Here is a 22,436-nt window from a genome sequence, read left to right on the forward strand (position 1 = left end):
CTCGGAAACTCAACATATACCCCCACGACACTTACTAAAGAGGAAATCCTGGATAATCATAGGTCTGTTCTATGTTCCTTTGGAATTTCAACCAAAGATGAAGAACTGGATCTTCCATCACTGTACTGTATACCTAAACTACATTAGTGTCCTTACAAAAAACGGTATATTGCTGGGTCTTCCAAGTGCTCCACAAACCCTCTTTCTAAATTATTAACATCAATTTTATCAGCAATCAAAGCCGGGCTTCAAAGTTATTATGAAACTACCTATTCTAGAGGTTGCGTGAATCAGATGTGGATACTAAAAAAATCCAAAGATCTTTTGGAGTACATACAATCGAAGACTCTTTCATCTTACAATAGTATTTAAACTTTCGACATCTCTACACTTTACACAAGTATTCCCCATTCCAAACTAAAAGACAAATTGAAAGAGTTGGTCCTGCTTTGTTTCATAAAAAAGAATGACATCGTAGATACAAGTATCTTGTCTTAGGGAGGGACAAATCCTACTTTGTAAAAAATCACTCTGATTCAAACAAAAAATTCTCTGAAACTGACATTATCAAGATGCTTGATTTCTTGATTGATAACATATTTGTCAAGTTTGGAGGACGTGTTTTTCAACAAACAATTCCTCATGGGAACCAACTGTGCCCCTCTTCTTGCTGACTTGTTCCATTATTCATATGAGGCTGACTTCATACATAGACTACTTAGGAAGAAAGAAAAAAAAGTTAGCAGTATCCTTTAACTTTACTTTCCGCTATATAGATGATGTTCTCTCACTAAATGATTAAAAATTTGGTGACTATGTTGAATGCATCTTTCCCATCGAACTTTAGATAAAGGATACAACAGATACAGTTAAGTCTCATATCTTGACTTTCATCTAGAAATTGACAATTAGGGTCGGTTAAAAACAAAACCTTACGACAAAAGAGATGATTTCAGCTTCCCAATTGTGAACTTTCCATTTCTATGTAGCAACATTCCAGCAGCACCTGCATACGGAGTATATATCTCCCAGTTGATACGATATTCCAGGGCTTGTATTTCCTTGATAGAGGGTTGCTGCTCACAAGAAAGCTATTAAACCAAGAGTTCAAAGCGGTGAAGTTGAAATCATCCCTTCGTAAATTTTACGGACGCCATCACGAGTTGTTTGACTGTTATGGAATATCCGTTTCACAGATGATAGCGGATATGTTCCTAATGTCGTCACTACAATCCCGTCCCCTTTTCCCGAATTTGACCTACCGAATTAGACGTATTACCGGGTTTGTACTAAGGTAGCAATATACAGTTCGGGAAAAAAATCAAAATTAACCCTTATAATTTTGCCATCCCCTTTTCCTTGCTATCTTAAAAATTCATCTTACTGTTTGTGTCATATTTGAGCATATGTATGTAATCGGTATCTTCTATAGAGTTGATATCTAGTAGTTGAAATGGTAAAAGTTAATTTCTTTTTGGTGTATCCATGGCAACAACTTGCATGTACTTGCTATAAAATATTCCAAAAAGGGGGATAAAGATGTCACATATTTCCCCAAAATTTGACCAAAAGTAGAATTTCAATCCCTTGGAGTGATAGCTTTTCTGAAACTGTTTTCATATATCTATCAAGAGATCACATAAAATTCATATGTCTTTCTTCTCATTTTTTTTTCGTATATCACTAGCCAGTCAACACTGAGGTTGTGAGTTCGAATCCCGCACGTGCCAGGTGTGCCCGAGTCCAATCTTAATTTACTAGGATTGTCAGTTTTCCTACCGTAGGTCGGTGGTTCTCTCCACCAATAAAAACTGACCGCCACGAAATAGCACAATAGTGTTGAAAGTGGCGTTAAACACCAATCAATCAATCAATCAATCATTTTTTGTTAAATTGCGTCAAAAAGTTCGTGTGAAAAAAAAGTGTTTGTAAACATTACAAAAATTTCTGGACCTATGGCCGGTCTGGCTATGAAAATACGGACAGTCAAACATAAAATAGCCCATAAATCATCTAAAAAATAATCTTGATGTTCCTGTAAACCCACTATGAAGGCCGAATTAGTCATCAGCTGTCTAAAAATGAATATTATTGCACAATAACTTTCATATTCGAAAAATCCACCGGGGCCAAATGCGAAACTACATTCCTAACTGTGTATTGCTACCTAACCTGAGCAACACGACGGGTGCCACAGGTGGAGCAGGATCTGCTTACCCTTCCGGAGCACCTGAGACCCCCCCCCCCCCCCCGTTTTTGGTGGGGTTCGTGTTGCTCAGTCTTTAGTTTTCTATGTTGTGTTTTGTGTACTATTGTTTGTCTGTTGGTCTTTTTCTTTCTTAGCCATGGCGTTGTCAGTTTATTTTCGACTTATGAGTTTGAATGTCTCTCTGGTATCTTTCGCCTCTCTTTTACCTTTTTGTTCACTTTTAACAAAATATGACGTACGGTATCCCAAAGCAACAAATTTATAGCGTATGCATGCTACCGTTCAAAAGCATTGTGCCTGTGGATTATTTCTTTTAGACGATTTTTCAATTTCACATGGGAAATGTAGTATAAAGGGTTTAAAAATCAAAGGTTTTGATAGAATCAATGTTAGGGAAAGATCGTGATTCGAGATTTAAAAATATTAGTTCTTTAGAGGTTTTTAGAATCCTCATATGGTTAATACCACTACGCGAGTAAATAGTTTCACAGTATTTCTGAAGACCATGCACCTTTCACTGCGGACAGAATTTTTGTCGATCAGGACCAGAGGAGTATACTATCAAAGTTGAGGTTATCTCCCATGACCTCAACATTGAAAAAGGTAGATACATTTATCTAAATGTCAGTTGAAGATCGATTATGCTATCTTTGTGATCAGGCTGTTGAAGACGAGGTAAATTTCCTTATGGACTGCACCTGTCTTCAACAGTAGAGAACCATATATAAAATCCATTAGTAAGAGCTGTGATAATTTTAAAACACTCAGTTCAGAAAATAAATTTATATGGATCATGAGTAATGAGGATAACAATATTACCTTTATCTTATTTAAAATGATAGTTTCATTGTTTGAGAACCGTTCTCACTTAAGCAAGCTAAGTTAAAAACCAACAATACTTGAACATTTTTTTTATATACCTATATGTAAATGTACAGCTGGAGATCCTCAGATCAATAAAATGTTATCTAAGTATTATATATTAGTGGGGGGGGGGGGGGGTAGGACCTTTATCGGGACTCCGGGATCGGGTGTTTTTAAGCTCGGGATTTCGGGATTGATCCTTTCGGGATCCGGGAATTCTTTTTTCGAATTTCGGGATGTCGGGATTTAATTTTTTTTTAAATTCGGGACCTCGGGATTCCATGTTTTTAAGCCCGGGATTTCGGGATTAGGATCCCTCCTAACCCCCCTCATTAGTACTATGTATTTTCAGTGTTTTGATTATTTATCCTTATTTCTTTTTGGTAGGGGGGATTTCAAAAAAACTATTATCATTATTATCAAAATCAAGAAAAAAGTAGAACAAAGCATTGCAATCTCTTTATTTAATATATATTATGTTATATTTATTTATGTATGATTCATTGTAATTATTCTGCTCCTTGTGGGCGCTTTGATTAGCCAACTTGAAATAAAGTATCTGCATCTGTATATGTATCTAATAGACAATTCCTTTGTGAAACATACAGATGATTCGGCAATGTACCGTTGTAGAGAATTGAAGCTTAGTTATCCATACAAACAAGGCCAGTAAGTCCTCAGATTTGCTGTTCATAATGTAATGTTCAAAAGTTTGTATTTCCCGCTATTTTAACTTGTTGAGTCCTTCTGGATCTCTTATGATTTTACCTTGCAGGTAAACAAAATTGTGTTTTCCGAATGTAAATTAGTGATGTAAACAGGAATGGCGGACGAGGAAAATCCTCATTTGAAACATAGGTATTTTGTGTATTTATAGCAAAATTTTCTATTTTAAAAGCTCAAAGACAAAACTTAAACTCATAATTTTACTTTACTGAACGTTCTAACAAGTTGTCATTTTGTGAGTATATATGGAAACGTGTTTTCATTTCGATACGCCCTCTGACTGAGCCCTCCCTCTCTCAATTTAATAAGGACCTGGAGTATGAAGGCGGAGACATGTATAGTAGTATATATGTCTCTGAAGAAGGTGACTTTTTCTACTATGTCAGTATGATTGATTGCTTGCTGAGGTCCAGTCAATGATAAATTTGTTCTACAGTTCTCATCTGCTCATGGATCAAGATTGACAACTAAATTCAGTATGTATGTGTAGTGGTTATAGTTAATTTTAGATAAAGATAGCGAGCTGCAGAAGGTAGCTCTTTGGTTCTGTACTGATATCGCTGCTAATATAAGATTTATGAGGCCCATGGCCATGGGTCTATAAAATAAAGGCAACAGTAGTATACAAATGTTCCTGTATACCGCTGTTCAATAGTCATAAATCGATTAAGTGAAAACAAATCCGGGTCACAAACCAATAACCGAGGGAAACAAATCAACTATAAGAGGAAAACAATGGAACAACAGAAACACTGAACTACTACAAAAACAAACGCCAACATACATAGAAACGGACTAATTGATAACAACTGCCATATTCCTGACTTGGTACTCTATACATTACCAAAATGACCAATAATTTCCAAAGGTTCTTTTAGAGAGCTACAGTCACAATTGTGGGGACAACCCTCCAAATGAGGAAAAGTTCCCCAAATGAGTAACTCTCCCTCAAATTTTCCAAAAGATGAATAGCCCTCACAAGGGCTCACTTGATTTACTGTGAAGTTACAAGCCAATGAAAACTTAAAAAATGGACATTGTGTTAGGGAAATGTTTCCAATTTGGTGGGCTGTCTCCAACCTGCTCACAGCTACTGTGGTCCATGCATGTCTTACACATACATCATCATTACATGTGACAGAGTTGTCAAGTCACAACTGGAGATTTGAAAATTTTCAGCTGGAGTTTGGGCCTCATAACGAGATTTTTTATAGACATATTTATCGCCGTTTTCAGTGTTCATTTTGATGATAAAGCTACGTTCTTCCCCTTTTTTTTAATTATAACAGTATTACTATTAATGTATTCTCTCTGTACTGTTACCATGTGAAATATTTGTCAACACTAAGCAAAAAAATATTATTTGTATGTGATTTTGTTTCCTTTCCTCATCTTTGTCATCATTAGTGTGTTTCTCAGTTCTATCATCCAATAATTATAAATGTGTTTTACAGTGTTATTCCATTTTTGTAGCTAATTTTGATTTTGCCATGTTTAGCATAAACACTCACTCAGTCCTTATATGATGTTGAGAGCAGGCATGGGGTAATGCAAATTTGTAATTGTAATGCATGGTAATGTGTCATGGTGTGTTATTTGACTTATATTTGTGTTAGTGTTATTTTGGATAAAAAATATGTTTTATTTTAAGAAAGAAAATTTTATGTTTGTATTTTGCAAAATTTTTAATTAAGCCGTTTAATTAATTTTTACCTATGTAGTGGCATTAGTACTCAAAATGCCACAGTTTGCTCAAAGCACTTTGTATTGAAATATTAATTGTAATTAGCATATGTCACTTTGAAAGTTTAAGATTTTATCAAAACATTATAGGATTAGGCTTTGTTAATTAAAGTCTATTTTTGCTAATGAGAGTAATATTAACATGTCGAGATATATTTATTTATTTTTGGATTTAGTATAAATATCGTTGTGAAATTTAGGAAAGGCAGTCACCTTTCGGAAACCTAAACTTGCACTGCTAAAGTCTACTATACTGGATCTGTAAGACTGTTGATCAGTCTACCAGTTGACTTTGTAGTGTTAGACAAAAATGTTATTTTTGACTCACCTTTTATTTTTGATAATTTTTTAGAAAACAGTCAGTGTTTCGGAAGCGTAACCTCTCACTACTCACGTCATGATACTGGACCTATAAGACTGTCTACCAGTCTACCAGTTGACGGTTTAGTGTTGAGACAAAATTTATTTCTGACTCATAATTTAACTTTAGAAAATACTTTTGAGAATCTTTTATTTTTGAGACTTTTACATTTTGATTTTGAGATTAAGTTCATTTTATGATTTAGTAGTTTTGGCATTTATTTTACATTTTACATTGTAAGGAGAAATAGTTTTACTTTGGATTTGATATTTAGATTTGATACTTTGTACTTTAATTATTATTATTATTTGGCATTGTTTAATAATTGATTGTTATCATCATTCCTCTAAATTGTTATTGCTAATTAAATTATGAAAACCTTCCTTGCGTTTTAGCTATGCCTATCAGAACATTAAGTCTAGCGATAGACTGACCCCCTGTCCCTTGGTTCCAGCACATACGAGTTAGCTCCCCCTTATCTAACAGTGCTCTGTGGGACCTTGGTGACAGATATGGTGGAGGACCCGGGCATGATACAAATGAAATTCTGAAACAGCATAGCTAGAATGTAGGTTGGCAAAATTCATTCAAAATTATCTAAAACTTAAATTTTCAAAATTGAAACAACAGCAGGAGAGACAATGAGAGGAAGAGAGAACCAGTAACAGCAGAGACAAGTTGCAGATTCAACAACACACAACTAAAAGATAAGTACATCTTGCTTATTATATTACGCTTTAACATTTTAAGTGAAGAGTACAGATGTATGTTGATTCTTGGTGTGAATCTGTAATTTTATAATATTTGTCAACTTTACAGAAGTTAACGTTCAGTTCAGGAGAAACTTTATTTGTGCAATTAATTTTATATGATTGGGAAATTTGACTCATAGTAGAGAGAATATAACATAAACAAGATATTGACAAAAATTCCTTTTAGTTTCAGTTTGGTAATTGGAATAGAAAAATCATGGGAAGAAAGAGTATTTCAAAAGGATGGTGCTGCCAAAAAGACAGATGTGCCAGGCTATCCAGTGTTATACCAGGGACAGCAAGTTTCCAGTTCACAACAACCATGGAGAGGAACTTTGTTGAAATTGGACTAGAGAACCGTCAAGTGAGATGTTTAGTCGACAGTGGAGCTTCTTTTAGCTGTATCAGCCAACATCAATTATACTGTCTAAACACTACTACAGCCATACAGAAATCAATGATCAATAGTGCAGTCGGTGTCTGTGGAGAAGTACATGCAATAATTGGTGAAATAGTGCTACAACTTTCTTTTGGACAATACAAAGTTAACCAGAAATTCCGTATATTTGAAACGCTACATGCAAAAGCTATTTTAGGATTGGATTTTTTGAGAGTCAATAAAGTAAAAACAGATTTTGAAAACATGACTTTAACGATACCGACTCAGAAGAATACAGAAATGAACATTGAACATCATGACAGTGCTGGTCATGTTACCATAGCAACCTTCCAAGACAGTAGTACATAGAAAACAATCAGTTTCTATCTTTTTTTTGTAGTTCTAGGAATTAATAGGAGTGCACGCCTGTTGGTTCTTTTTACTACATCAATTTGAATTTTGGATTACAGGGATATTATTTTATAATTCATCTGTTAAATTTCCTAACAAGAAAATACAGGTTGCATTGGGAGAAGCTAGCTAGCTGACAATTATTGTACATATCTTTTTCTTACTGGCGCCAGGTTATAGTTTGTACAGAGTGTATTGAGATATTTTTAGGTGTTCCTATGTAAATGTTTATATCATGTTTGGGGACAAACATATAAGAGTAGGGGGGAATATGTCATGGTGTGTTATTTGACTTATATTTGTGTAAGTGTTATTTTGGATAAAAAATATGTTTTATTTTAAGAAAGAAAATTTTATGTTTGTATTTTGTAAAATTTTTAATTAAGCCGTTTAATTAATTTTTACCTATGTAGTGGCATTAGTACTCAAAATGCCACAGTTTGCTCAAAGCACTTTGTATTTTGTGGCAGGGTCTAACGGTACCTGCCAGAATCCTGAATGAAGGTCGATAGTTGAATAAAGCTCAGGCTTGGCATCAGCTAAAGTATCCAAAATGTCAGACATGTGTGGAATTCCAAATGAAAGTGGCTCTGTTATCTTGTTTAGCACACGGAAGTCCACACAAAAACGAAATTCACCATTTTGCTTCTTCACGAGAACTACAGGGCTGTGGAAAGGTGATGTAGACTCTTCGATGATACCATGTCTCTCCATTTCATCCAGTTGTCGCTCGATCTCAGCACGCATCTGTGGTGATTGACGATAAGGTGCTAAACTAACAACCTTATCACCTTTTGTATGAATGGTATGGTAATGCATTTCAGTTTTACCAAGTTCAGATAAATCGAGATATATTTATTTATTTTTGGATTTAGTATAAATATCGTTGTGAAATTTAGGAAAGGCAGTCACCTTTCGGAAACCTAAACTTGCACTGCTAAAGTCTACTATACTGGATCTGTAAGACTGTTGATCAGTCTACCAGTTGACTTTGTAGTGTTAGACAAAAATGTTATTTTTGACTCACCTTTTATTTTTGATAATTTTTTAGAAAACAGTCAGTGTTTCGGAAGCGTAACCTCTCACTACTCACGTCATGATACTGGACCTATAAGACTGTCTACCAGTCTACCAGTTGACGGTTTAGTGTTGAGACAAAATTTATTTCTGACTCATAATTTAACTTTAGAAAATACTTTTGAGATTAAGTTCATTTTATGATTTAGTAGTTTTGGCATTTATTTTACATTTTACATTGTAAGGAGAAATAGTTTTACTTTGGATTTGATATTTAGATTTGATACTTTGTACTTTAATTATTATTATTATTTGGCATTGTTTAATAATTGATTGTTATCATCATTCCTCTAAATTGTTATTGCTAATTAAATTATGAAAACCTTCCTTGCATTTTAGCTATGCCTATCAGAACATTAAGTCTAGCGATAGACTGACCCCCTGTCCCTTAGTTCCAGCACATACGAGTTAGCTCCCCCTTATCTAACAGTGCTCTGTGGGACCTTGGTGACAGAATGCATTACAGTTTTCCAAGTAATTGCATGCAATGTGTAATTCAGCAATTTTAGCATTACATGTAATTGTAATTTAATGCATTACTTTAGCAAAAAGTTGTGTAATTTTATGCATTACATTGCATTACATGGCATTACTTTTTTTCTGATACTATATATATATATCTTTTAACAGATTAACTGATATTTAATAAAAGCAGAACATAAGATATCTTGATTAACTAAAAAGTTATCATTTGAATATTGATTTTCTATTTATTTTTCACACTTTACCCACTTGTACTTAATCATAGAGAATGGGATTATCATTCTCTTACTTAGTTTTTTATTCAATATATTTCATATATTTTCCTGCATAAAAAGATTGATATTTGAAAAGCATTACTGTAAAAGTGTTCCATTGTTGTCAAAAGATCAGAGATTACCTTGTCATAATCGAATAACAGATAATTGAACAGTGTCCATGTTGTCATAAAACACTAATTAGTTTGTTTTACAATCAACAACATTTGGTCATAAATTAAGTTCTGTGTTTATTTTATAATTAGGAAAGAATTTCTCAATAAATATTTTGATTGAAATTAAAAAAAACAAAAAACAAATATATATTTATAAAAGAAAAGTTAACATTAAGTTAAAATGAAGATTACACTTCATCTCTGTCACTTCTTTTTAGAGAAACACAGATATGTATTATATATTGAAACTTTAAAATCAAAGATAGAAGAGCAACCAACTTTGATAAGTTTTGTGAAACAGTCAGGTAGTCCGAAATATCATTGGGATGATCCTAAGCAAGAGGAGGCTACAGATGCATTAATTCAGTATATTGCTGGTGATTTACTTCTGTTTGCTACAATTGATAGCCAAAACTTCAAGAATGTTGTAAAAACTTGACACAAAATTTAACATTCCAAGCAGAAAAAATCTCTCGTCTAAACTTATTCATACTAAAGCCAAGGATATGCTTGAATCTTTTGTGATTTCATGTTGTTTTTCAAAATGTTTGATTTTTCTTTTCACTTGATAATAAAATTTTAAAATGTAATGTGAAATTCAATGTATAACTTTTCAAAAGTAATTGTAATTTAATGCATTACTTTGATTAATGCATGATGATGTAATTGTAATTTAATGTATGGTTTTGTCAAAGTAATTGTAATGTAATGCATTACATTGCAATGTAATTCCCCCCATGCCTGGTTGAGAGTGGTTTTTAACATCCTTGACTACCCATGAGGGTCTTGCTCGCTCTGCCCTGGCTTATACCTTTTTGGGCCTAGTCATTAAGTAAGGTCAATACACACTTTATAAATTTCAATTTGAGCAATGAAAAGAAGTATAGATCTCACTAATAATTTTCAAAATAATATTTTCTTATTTGTCCTAAGACATTCAAAATCATTAAATTACCATCCTTATATGATTCTTTGTTCAATTTGTATTTCATTCATATTCTTTTGTCAATTAATATTATTTTAAGGAGGGTAACTTAAAACATGATAAAACAAGGGAAGTAACCCAAAATTTCTTTTAAGTGTTTTCAAATACACAAAGCTTTTATTACATAACGGCAGTTAGCCTGAGGTAAAAATCGTTGATTAATAGTATGTTTGACACCCAAGCTGTCAATTGAAGCCATATAATTATACAAGTTCTTTGATTTACAGGTAAAAATTACCTTCATCAGTGACAGAAAAACGTAATTTATGTTGACATCGATGTTAATAAAAAAAAGAGACTGACAAATTTTTTTGGGTTGAAATTTTGAAAAATACGGAAGATTTGAATTATAAACGGGAGGGATGGAAGAGGGCTTAAAAATTGAGAGATTTTGACTCCCGCCGGAAGAATCACATGTCTGCTTATATCTTTAGCATTTATGCTATATGTACCATATGCTGATCTGTAAATCCTATTCCCTATTGTGACATTTTGGCTAAGTGTGGATTGATATAGAGGGTGAAACATTCATTAGAGCAGACAACACTTACCCTGAGATCATGGGATTCTATCAGGTTTTGTTTTTTACCTTTGATTTGTATATCCTAAAAGGTTATAGGTATATATAATCTAAAGTTTCCTCTATTTAGAACATAAAAGTACTGTGTAGGATGTTAAACCACCCATTTATCTATACTATGTATACTATACCTATAAATGGTCTACAGAATTGCAATGAATATGAGTTCTTAAAATGAATAGTTCGTTGTGTGTAGAACCAATCTGCTGAGTCAAATCCTTTTCGACTGATTCTTACAGAATATGCTTTCAACAGATATCACAACACTAGCAGTGTGACTGATATGCTACATCGTCTAAATTGGCAAAAAGAAAAAACATGAAAGAATAAAAACCTGACTATGTTTCAAGTACATTAGTATATTCTCACTTAATGCTTGTCAAAAAAGTATTAACCCTACAATAAACCTAGTCAAAGAATGACAAAGATGAGCTAAAGGGCAGTTTTTTTTTTATGTTTTTAAATCCAATAAGCCAGAGGAGACAAAAATATTAAATATTACAATTGCGGACATGACCAGAGAACATCTAACTAATCAATGAATATGATTGATTGTTTCAGATTAGATCACCATTACTTGATAAACAGCTTGAAATCTGTGGTGGAAGGTTTATTGGCCACTCACAGTACAGATGTTTGGAGTACTTATGGTGGACTAAATCGTGTTACAAAAGAAGTAGAAAAAATTCTCTACCATGGATTGAGAAGTACACAGGTATTTTGTCTACCTGTCCTAATGTGGTCCATGTAATATCTAACAGTCTCCTACTTGATCTACAGGCCCAACTCTTTACATATAAAAAGAAGATGTGGTTTGATTGCCAATGAGTCATCTCTCCACCAGAGACCAAATGACATAGAAGTTATGATTGCCAATGAGACACCTCTCCACCACAGACCAAATGACATAAAAGTTAACAACTATATCATGCATATGTATATGTATACCTATATTGTATTTGATAAATTCCCCAAAAAGATTAGTGGGTCTGTAGTCCAAAATTTTTCTTTTTTTTGTGATAACTGATTTCAATTATATTACTCGAGACCTAGGCTACTAAATTTTGGTTTGGGTCTTAAATTTTAGATGAAAATCTCCATAGTGCTTCTGTTATTCTCTTAATTTATTGTGGAATGTTGGGCCCGTAGGTGGGAAATGTTAGTCTTTTTCCTGCAACTACTTCATTGTCTACTTGAATATTTCTATCACTGTTCCTATTAATCTTTTATTTGGATTTTTGTACACAATCCACTGATAATAAGATGACTGCAGTGTCAGAATTGCACTATTTCATCATTCAGAAACGTCTTGGAGAAATCTTTAATACATAATTGTGCATGTTAAGGTTTCATCATTCAGACTGATATTGGCTTGGCTGTATATTATATGTCAGAAATAAAGAACTTTTCTTGGTTATTGGCAAACCAGAACCAAGAATAAAATAACACAATCTGATTAAAATACAGGTCCTAGGTCCAAGCTTTGCTTACAAGGATATGAAAATGCTCCATTTTACTTTCTGTTTTGAATACCTTTGGACATCCTCTGCTTTTGTTGGATTAATACACACCTTCAAAAGTTTGAAGGCTGACATTCCATAGGCTGATGTAATAATTACCAGACCAGGAAGTAAAACAGAGTGTTGTCAGATCCTTGTAAGTAAAGCTTGGACACTGGATCTGTATTGTAATCAGATTGGAATTAACATCAATTAATGTTGTGTTAGGCTATTAACATCAATTAATGTTGTGTTAGGCTATTAACATCAATTAATGTTGTGTTAGGCTCTACAAAAGTACTAAAATGAATACAGTATGAATGACTGTATCAGTTCAGATGATTTGTTTTTGTTTTGTTTGTGTGATTCTATAAACCATCATTTAACAATCTGTCTTATTTTTATGATAAACGTTTTATCAATGACTCTGTCAATTATAAAGTTAATTTATAACCAGTTTAGCCAAATTGTATACATAACTTGTTAAACAATATTTCAGGGAAAGTTTGGAAGTCAGGTGGATTTTTGGCCCTTTGTACATGGACTTAAGAGGCTGAATCCTATCCAGTCTCCATCTATTGATAAAATCATTAGATTAGCCCACAGTACACAGGGCATTGATAAAGGTCATGTATGGGTGAAGGAAGGTTTAAGAGAACACAATCTTACAGCTCAACTACAGACTCTAGTACACAACAGAGAACATTTAAACCAGTTTTATTATGGTTTGTACACTTAATAAAATTGAAAATGGAAATGGGGAATATGTCAAAGAGCAGACAACAGCTGAAGGGCACCAATGGGTCTTCAACGCAGCGAGAAAATCCTGCACCCGGAGGTGGTCCTCAGCTGGCCCCTAAATAAAATTGTGTACTAGTTCAGTGAAAATGGACGTCATACTAAACTCCAAATCATATAAATGAACTAAAATTAAAAAACATACAAGACTAACTAAGGCCAGAGGCTCCTGACTAGGGACAGGCGTTAAAATGCGGCGGGGTTAAACATGTTTTGTGAGATCTCAACCCTCCCCTTATACCTCTAGCCAATGAAGAAAATTATACTTAAAAATGTATATAATAAGTATAACGATAAATAGACTATTTACACATTACAGACTTTTGACTGGAATTTATAATATTCCGACAGGTGACTTACTCTGCAATAAAACAATCTGGTACTCTGTCACGTAAGACCAACTGTAAGAAGTAAAATCAAGCTTAAATTCAGGACAAAACAGAAAAAAAAATTTTAAACCTAAAACAAAACAAGTAATTGTAAAATAATAAAAGGTTATTTTCATTTTCTAGCACTGAGTCAATACTTCTACTTGTTGACTGCTAGTTTCTTAAGGTTTTATCATCTCAGTAATTGTTTTCTATACTGACATGATTTATAACAATCATTTCTTAAATTCTTGTTGACAAATTTGGAAAGTATTAAAAAACTAAAATTTCAAATCCATCAGGCGAAGTTGACCTCAGTTTGATTTGTCTATTCTATTAGGTCTCTTTTGATCATTTTTAAAACTCTTCATGTACTTAAGTGTTTATACATCACTGGCTTCAAATTTCCTGTCCCTTAATAATTGAAGAAGTGATAATGACAGGTATAAAACAAAAATATAAAGATGTGTAGAAATATGTGCAGGGTTTTACCTGGGATTTTGTGAATTTTTGTTTTACCTGTTATTTTATGATTTTTTCCCCTGATTTACTGGTTTTAATTTCAGATTACAGTTTTCTAAATACCAAAGAGTACTTCCATTCTATGTGCCTATGTCTACAAGCAGTAGAACAGAACAGAGTTACCCTTTTGGCAGAACTAGATGTCAATCTTGTATGTTTTCTTTGTCAATATATATTTTTGTTCATCAGGTTTACAGTTTGATATAAAATAATTGATTATTCTATGTGCATAGTTGTTCTAATCAATCTTTAAACCAAAATGCAGAAATTCTGATAAACTGAATCCATTCAAACATGCTGCAACCATTTGTAACAGTTAAGCAGGAACCATATTATAAGTTATACGGTTTGCTACTAACCCCCTGCAAATCCATAGGGGGTCAATAGCTAACTGTATAACAAATTTATCGCACACAGGACTTTTCATGCCAAGTTTTGTATAAAAATAAACAATGACAAAATTAATGATATTAGACATGAAATCTACTGACCGCCTACACATCCATTGGTGGTCACCATGTGTAGGCATTAATCCAATCACATGGTCACTAATTTACCTGAGGTGCGATACATCAGTTGATGCTGCACAACAAGTTGATTTTCTTTTCCCTGAACAGATATAATTCATCTTATAAACATGTATGTAGATATATGCTGTGAATCTGTTTTAATTCAATCATATGTTTTTCTTTTTTTGCAAAAAGTTAAGTGGAAAAAGAAAACCTGATGTTAAGAGAAGTGAATCATTGCCAGTTATGAGAAGGGCTTCCAGTCACCATGAGGCTTTGGCACTTGCACCACGTTTTGCATCTCCAAGACAGGAGAGTGTATTTTCTTTGTCAGATGAGCATGCTATACCTGTTAATGTTGGTATGCAATACAATTTTATAATTCAAACATTCTGCTGATAAAATAAAGTAGGGGTTGTAAAGCAAGGGTCTGAAAACAGGATTATTTTCCTGCCATGACTATTTCAGATACAAAAAAATGAAATTAGATTCCTAATTTTAGTCAATTTGAAGTTTTGAATTTACTAAGATCAGAATTTTTCAATACTTTTTTGGTCTTTAATTGCAATATTTTGGTTAGTAGTTACGAAATCCTGATTGCAATGCTTTTCTGTTTCAACAATAAAACTCAATCTTGGTATTTTCTGACAATCAGTAGGTTAAAGCAACAGTGCAAACACAATAATGACTATAGGTTGATAAATGGTCACATGGTATTTCTATTTTAGTAAAAACTAAATTATTTTATGATATGAATATTTTTCGATATACACTTATAGGTAGTGCCTCTCCGGTAGAAGCAAAGATGTTGGCAAGAGATGCTTTAAGAACTGTTTTGCGAAAATCTGGCTCTGATTCCCCAACTGATTCTCCAGAAGCAGGATTTAGTTTCTATGACAACAATACAGAAGATCCTTTGTCTCATGTTTCCATGACAGAACATATAGCAGATTCTAAAGAAAGTTCATCTGAAGATCAAACTCCTCAGGGAAAGTTGCCAAGCAAATCAACACTGTCTTCTGTTAAAAAGTCTTTGACCCCTGACCCTATTGGAAGTTCTGAAAAAAATTACAGTGGTAGACCTGGAGAAATTTTCTCTGATTCAGAAACATTGACTGAAGAAAAAAGGAATGTTGTAATGAGAACTTCAAAAGCAACAAAGAAAGGTCATAAAAGATCTAGGTCAGATATGTCATGGCTCAATGCAGTAACAAAACCTCAAAGAACAACGAGAAAACATAGTGAAGATATTGTAGGAGCACCAGAAGTAGATTCAGGTATTTGTGGTAGATAAAAATTTTGATAATTTATTCCTTCTCATGAGCAGATCCATGGTCCGAGAAAAGGGGGCGTAATTGTTAAAAATGTTATAAATAATGCAGAGTGTAGAGAGGCAAAAAAGGTTTTTGAAGATTTTAAGCTAAAAATTATATTTTTTTCTGATCAAAAGAGATATATGCCCTGTAAAATTTTAACATATTTCTTCATTGGCATATATAAAAAAAATTATCCTCAAACTCAATCTTATAGGCTAAATGATTAAACATTATTTTAAAATTTTAATACAAAAACCCTTTAATTTTGATTCAATTCAGATTGGAGAATAGTAGATACAAATAAAATGAGATTTGGGTATATGCCAGTGAGGAGGAATCCAATTAAACAATCAAAACACATCTTAAATCAACATATATGATATAATCTTCACCAAGTATCTATACCAATGATCAATCTGTAAATCGACCAAGTCTAAAAAAGTAGTAAATAATTTTACAAAAAGCCACTGAATGGATTCCAAACAAACTTATTTGACTTTTACTGTTTGTAGGATGAATATAAACTAAAGAGATGTGGTATGAATGCCAATACAATAAGACAACTGTCAATCAAAGTCCAAATAAGGTGGATTTAAGCAGCTATAGGTCATTGTATGGCCATTAACAATTAGCAAAACCCATACCCTAAAGTCATCTATAAAATGCACTGTCATAACTTTCATACATCATAGATGTTCAGCACATATTGAGCTTTTTTTTTATGTAGGATTCCTATTATGAGACTTCTCTTTAGAATAAAACTACATGTTATAGCATGAGTGTTATGATAGCTGAAAAACAAATTTGATAAAGAATGATTGGTCTGAATTGTAGCACAGATATCTTTAGCAATGATCGAAGTCAAAACATGGCATGTATCTCCCTAACAAAGATTTCATAGTTTTAGATATTTCTCAAACCTAAAAATTTAAATGGCATTCATGAATTCTAATTATAGAAATGTATTTAGGAACAGATGTAAACTCCCCAGCCACACCAGAAGGATACATGGGTAAACCAGCTCAAGGGCAGTCACTCATCCATTATCTTTCAACGCAGGACTTCCATACTTGTGCCAATCTAGATAAAGTAAGTTGGAATACACAAGATAATATTTTGAAACATGTATTAGAAAAAACCTTTTGGTCCAGCTAGAGGTATTTGTCTTTACTTTTTATTATTGTTACTAAATATAAACATTGTGTGTATCTTAGAACATTGTTCTTCTTCTCAGATGTATATTTATTGTTTTGATTTTAAAGTTTAATGAAACTCTTTCTTGTTGCTCTTTTTAACAAGAAAGGAAATTAATAGGAAAATTCGCAGATTTAACAAAAAGCCTGTTACAATTTTCATATACATTCAATGCCAGTATGGTCATGTGAATCTGCATATTTTGGAAGCTTTTTCAGTTGATAACTTTTTGTCTCTAGTTTTTTGGCGAAATTTTGATATTTTATTATTTTTATGTATCAGACTAAGTTTTCACCTGTCACAAGAGCAGCATTTTGCAAATGTAAAATCTACAATTTTACCATAAACTATAGAAATCAACTTTTCCTGCTGTATAGGAAGGCCCTCAAAGTTGTTTATTATATCCCCTATCTAGGAGTGGGGCATATATGCAGTCACTTTGTCTGTTTCTCTGTCTGTTCATCCATCAAATATTTTCGCCACACTTTTCTCTGGTACTATTGAACAGAAAGAGTTCTTCAAATAGTGGTGAGTTGTAACATGTGAACTTTTTTGGATCTATCAGAAACCTTCTTCCTGTTTTGTGGTACTTTGAATTTTTTAATACTATAGGTTGAATGAAAACAAACAGCTTATTCGTACTTTCTTAGGTCAAGATCATCAGCTTGAAAGTGATGAGTTGTAACTTATCAGAGCTTATTGAATCTGTGAGACACCTATTTCCTGTTATCTGATACTTTGATTACTAGAAGGGGTAGTGGCTGTCGTTTGTTGGTGTTGTTCATAGGTGTTTCTTGTTTCTCGATTTTTATATAGATTAGACCGTTTGAATTGTTTTACACTAGTCATTTTGGCCCAGGGGCCCTTCATAACTTGCTGTTTGGTGGGAGCCAAAGCTCCGTGTTGAAGGCCGTACTTTGACTTTTAATTGTTAACTTTTTATACATTGTGACTTGGATGGAGAGTTGTCTTGGCACTCATACCACAGCTTCTTATTTATATTAGAATAACAACTTCTTCTTGCAGTTCATATTAAGTACATGTTTTTATGTTTAAACATATGTATATTTAAGGAAAATGCACACTTCAGTATATCAGAAGCATTGATTGCAGCCATAGAACAAATGAAATGGAACCATATTATTTCACCACATCAGAATCAGGAAAATGAAGAAGAGGATTCAGACGAGGAAATACAGCAGTTAAAACAAAGGATAAGGATAAGGAAAAGAGAAAGATTAAAAGAGGTAAACACTGTATTATCATACTGACTTAAGATTGATCATCAAATTTCTGGTTTTATTGTTTTTATCTTTATTCAAAGATGCTTTGGATTTGTAAAAGAAAAGAAATAAAATAAATATGTAAAAAAAAAAAATTACTTTTTCTGTATTTTGAAGTTAAATTTGTTTTTGATTTATTTAATAAATAAATTTAAAATGATTATTTATAAACAATGAGGGAAATACCATATTCAAATGTTCATTTAAGATTTTGACCAGACTTTTAGATAAATTTTATCTTTCAAAACAAATGATTAGAATTTTATAGATTTTAAAAATAGTTAATTAGTGTTTATTACAATAAAACAGTACTATTTCTAAAAAATTATAGCTTGGAAAAAAATTCCTAGAAAAAACATTGCTCTAAATATAAAGAATGTAAAAGTGTATGAATATATATCTTCAAGCTATTTGATTTTTTATAGAAAGCCCGTGGATTACCAGCTTTCAGTGATGGTGTAACTGACAGTAAGTTTAGATTTAAAAGGTGTCAAATTGTACCAAATCTTACCTAATCTTACTGTTGTTATTTAGTTTATTTTTCATTTGTTTAAATACAAAAGCGTTTGATTGCTAATGTTTTATAGTAATAATAAACAGCTTTTCTTAACACCATACTAGGAATATCTAGGATGTATATATGTATTTTTTTTTTTATTAATTGCATCAGCTTGAGTGGTCTTCTTTTGCCATGCTGTCACAAATTGCAAAATCAAAATTAACATAGGGAAGAGCTATCATGATAAATTTTCAGTCAGTAATGAACAGACAAGAAGTAAAACAAGTATATTGCTTGTAATAAACAGTTGTTCTTAAAAGGTGTAAACCATACTCAATGAAAAGTAAGAGAAAATGGTTATCAAAATGGTTTCATGAAGGGCTGATTTTTTATAGGAAGAAGACCTCAAACTGTTAAAATTTATATTTCACTGTGCTATGTATTAGCTTCGTTTTTGTCTCCCAAGCAAATTGTGAGAAACATCGAGATACTTAGTCAGCAGCAAAGCCATGACAACATAACTTACTTTATAAAGCTTTATACTTTGGAGGAAGAACACCTGTTTACTTCATATCTTGTATATAGATGCCCTTTGGTATGAACTTTCTGTCTGGCATATGTCCATTGTCATTGACCTCATTATTATGAATTAAAGGATTACTATATTTGGTACATAGAATCATAGCAAGGTCTTTATGTCGGTCAGACAGGGTTCACCTGGTCACCTTACAGTTTGTTTCTCAGATACTTTAAGTTATATTATTGTATGGTGTACATGTTTTTCTAGCAGGGTTCATCTTACCTTGGACCTCTTTTTTAATAGTTTATTGGTCAACTTTACGTTTTCATGTTTATGTCTGTTTCTCAGATACTACAAGCATAGGTCAACTATATTTTGTGTATGGAATTATTGTAAGCTGACAGGGTTCATCTGACCTTGACCTCATTGTCATGGTTCTATGGTCAACTTTAAATTTTCATGGTAAGGTCTGTTTCTTAGATACTATAAGCAATTACTTGACTTTATTTGGTCGATGGAATGATTTTAACATACACCAGAGACCAAATGACATAGAAGTTAACAACTATAGTTCAAGGTATGGCCTTCAACAATGAGCAAAACCCATACCGCATAGTCAGCTATAAATGGCCCAGAAATGACAACTGTAAAGCAATTCAAACAAAGAAAACTAACGGCCTGATTTTGTACAAGCAATGAAGGAAAAACAAGTATGATATACAGCAACAATCAACAGCCACTGAATTACATGCTCCTGACTGTTTCTCAGATACTATACTTAAACATCAACTATATTTGGTTTAAAGAATGTTTTAAGGTGTACATGGCAATTTGGCAAGGTTCAACTGACTTCCACATCATTTTCATGTATAATTGATAATGTTAATGTTATTGTGATACCTCTAGTAAAGCCCTTATCTTAAAGACTTTCACCATGAAATTCAATCAAGATCAGTTAAGCAGGCAAGACATTTCAGCATGTGGACTCGTGTGTTTTTATTATTATTGTGAGCTTAATTGTGTTTATTTTGCCAACTACAGAAGAATAAAGGTGCTTGGAATGCAACCCTGATTACCGATTATTTAGCTCTTTATAAAGATGGAAATGAGGGATTCAAATGTTGTTTCCATATTTTATTGCTGTTGTTGAAAAATTATGCTTAATAGCTTTGTAGTATTCTTTTTATTGTGTGCTTAATTGTTGTGATTATATTAGCAGCTACTAGTCACAGTACATCACCAACATTCAGCTCCCCCATAGATACTGAAAACTCAGGTGAGTTTGTTGGAATGTTTAGCTCAATTTACAACCAATCACATTCCCTCAATAGATACTGCAGATTCAGGTTAGTTTGTTGGAATGTCTAGCTCAAAATACAACCAATCACATTCCCCCAATAGATACTGCAGTTTCAGGTTAGTTTGTTGGAATGTCTAGCTTGAAATACAACCAATCACACACTCCCAATAGATACTACAGATTCAGTTTAGTTTGTTGGAATGTCTAGTTTAAAATACCCACTCCTAGATACTGCAGTTTTGTGTTAGTATGTTGGTAAGTCTAGTTCAGGTTACTACCATTCAGCTCCCCATAGATTCAGGATTCTCAAGATGACAACAGTCACATCAGGATTAGTCTTAGTAAAACAAAGCCCTTTAAATACTGAAATATAAGCATTCATTAGAAAAATGTATAGGCAAATTTTTCTCCGAATAGTTGTATCTGAGAAAATTCTGATGAGAATTGCATCCTTGATAAGCCCATCTGATTTAATATGCTTTGATTTTGGAATTTTTTAGCGTAAAAACTGTTAGAAAGTAAAGGGTAATTTGAATAGACCTTGATGATCTGTAGCATATAAGTTTAGAATGTGAAGAATATATGAGTGGTTTTGATAATGTTGCTGGAAACAGGAACAGAATAAAAAAAAGAAAGATATGGTGTGATTGTAAACGAGACAACTATCTACCATTGACCAAATGATGTAGGCTTCTTTTAAACACATACAGCTTTTGAAGAATTGTTTAATACATTACTAGAATACTGATGACTGTTTTTTTTATAGAATTGTCACACAGCTTAATTTTTTTACAATAACGTCTCCAACAGGTTCAAAAATTTATATGGTCAATTTTATTTGAAATTCTAGTGTAAGATACAAAAACCTTAATGATGCCTGTTACCAAATGAAATAAATGTTAATGCTGCTATAAAGGTTGAGTGGTATGTTGAAGCTAAACATATGGTTAGTGCAAGTATAGCAACTTTCATAATATGTAATTGTTGTTAAAAAAACATTCAGTCACAAATGAAAAAAATTATACAAGTTCAGAGGACTGGTGTAAATTTGATGACAAACTCATTTTAATATTTTGAAAATTTTAGATAGTAGTGACTCAAGTGCAATTGACGACGAACAAATAGAACTTACAAGTAAGTTATAAATATGTATACATTTTAATATATAAAAATGTTTTTCTGTTACAAATCATGATGTATTGTTTTATGTGTACATGTTATGCTGCCCATCAAGGGCCCTTGATTGGAATAATAAATATTCTTATTCTTATTCTTATACATTGTGTAGTTACATACAGATAGTATATTTTGTGGTTCATCCTATACTTCAGATTCACCATTTTCCATCCTTATATCAGCAATACCTTTAACTTATTATTAATTTCTTATTTAATTGTTTAACACCTACATGCAATTCTTTAATGAATGATCGTCATAAATTTTATTTATTTATGGTGTTATGCAAGTAGTTGTTATTCATGTAATTGTTAACATCAGGGTATCTATGTGTTACTGATACATAATTAAGTAAAATCCCAGTTACAGGATACCAGCCGAGTACCCAGGAATGAATTCCCTTTATAAATCTACCATCTTTTAAATTGGATATTGTACCGAGATGAAAATTA

The 22,436-nt window shown here is 32.7% G+C and overlaps 1 protein-coding gene across 3 annotated transcripts in view; it reads left to right on the forward strand.

Annotated features, from left to right (window-relative positions):
- The first annotated feature begins 3,887 nt into the window (after positions 1-3,887).
- LOC127737798 (run domain Beclin-1-interacting and cysteine-rich domain-containing protein-like) overlaps positions 3,888-22,436 on the forward strand; it is a 39,871-nt gene continuing 21,322 nt past the window's right edge. Inside the window, exons 1-11 of one of the 3 annotated variants that reach the window (XM_052248714.1) lie at positions 3,888-3,931; positions 11,562-11,715; positions 12,999-13,224; positions 14,232-14,338; positions 14,892-15,057; positions 15,476-15,973; positions 16,971-17,101; positions 18,280-18,453; positions 18,915-18,957; positions 20,725-20,784; positions 21,895-21,942. In XM_052248714.1, the coding sequence (XP_052104674.1) occupies positions 3,897-3,931; positions 11,562-11,715; positions 12,999-13,224; positions 14,232-14,338; positions 14,892-15,057; positions 15,476-15,973; positions 16,971-17,101; positions 18,280-18,453; positions 18,915-18,957; positions 20,725-20,784; positions 21,895-21,942 (1,642 nt within the window). In that variant the 5' untranslated portion in view covers positions 3,888-3,896. The remainder of the gene's footprint in view (positions 3,932-11,561; positions 11,716-12,998; positions 13,225-14,231; positions 14,339-14,891; positions 15,058-15,475; positions 15,974-16,970; positions 17,102-18,279; positions 18,454-18,914; positions 18,958-20,724; positions 20,785-21,894; positions 21,943-22,436) is intronic. The other 2 variants (XM_052248715.1, XM_052248716.1) reach the window with 2 other exon arrangements.

Source organism: Mytilus californianus, unplaced genomic scaffold, assembly GCF_021869535.1.
Source record: "Mytilus californianus isolate M0D057914Y unplaced genomic scaffold, xbMytCali1.0.p SCAF_4, whole genome shotgun sequence".
Lineage (NCBI taxonomy): Eukaryota > Metazoa > Mollusca > Bivalvia > Mytilida > Mytilidae > Mytilus > Mytilus californianus.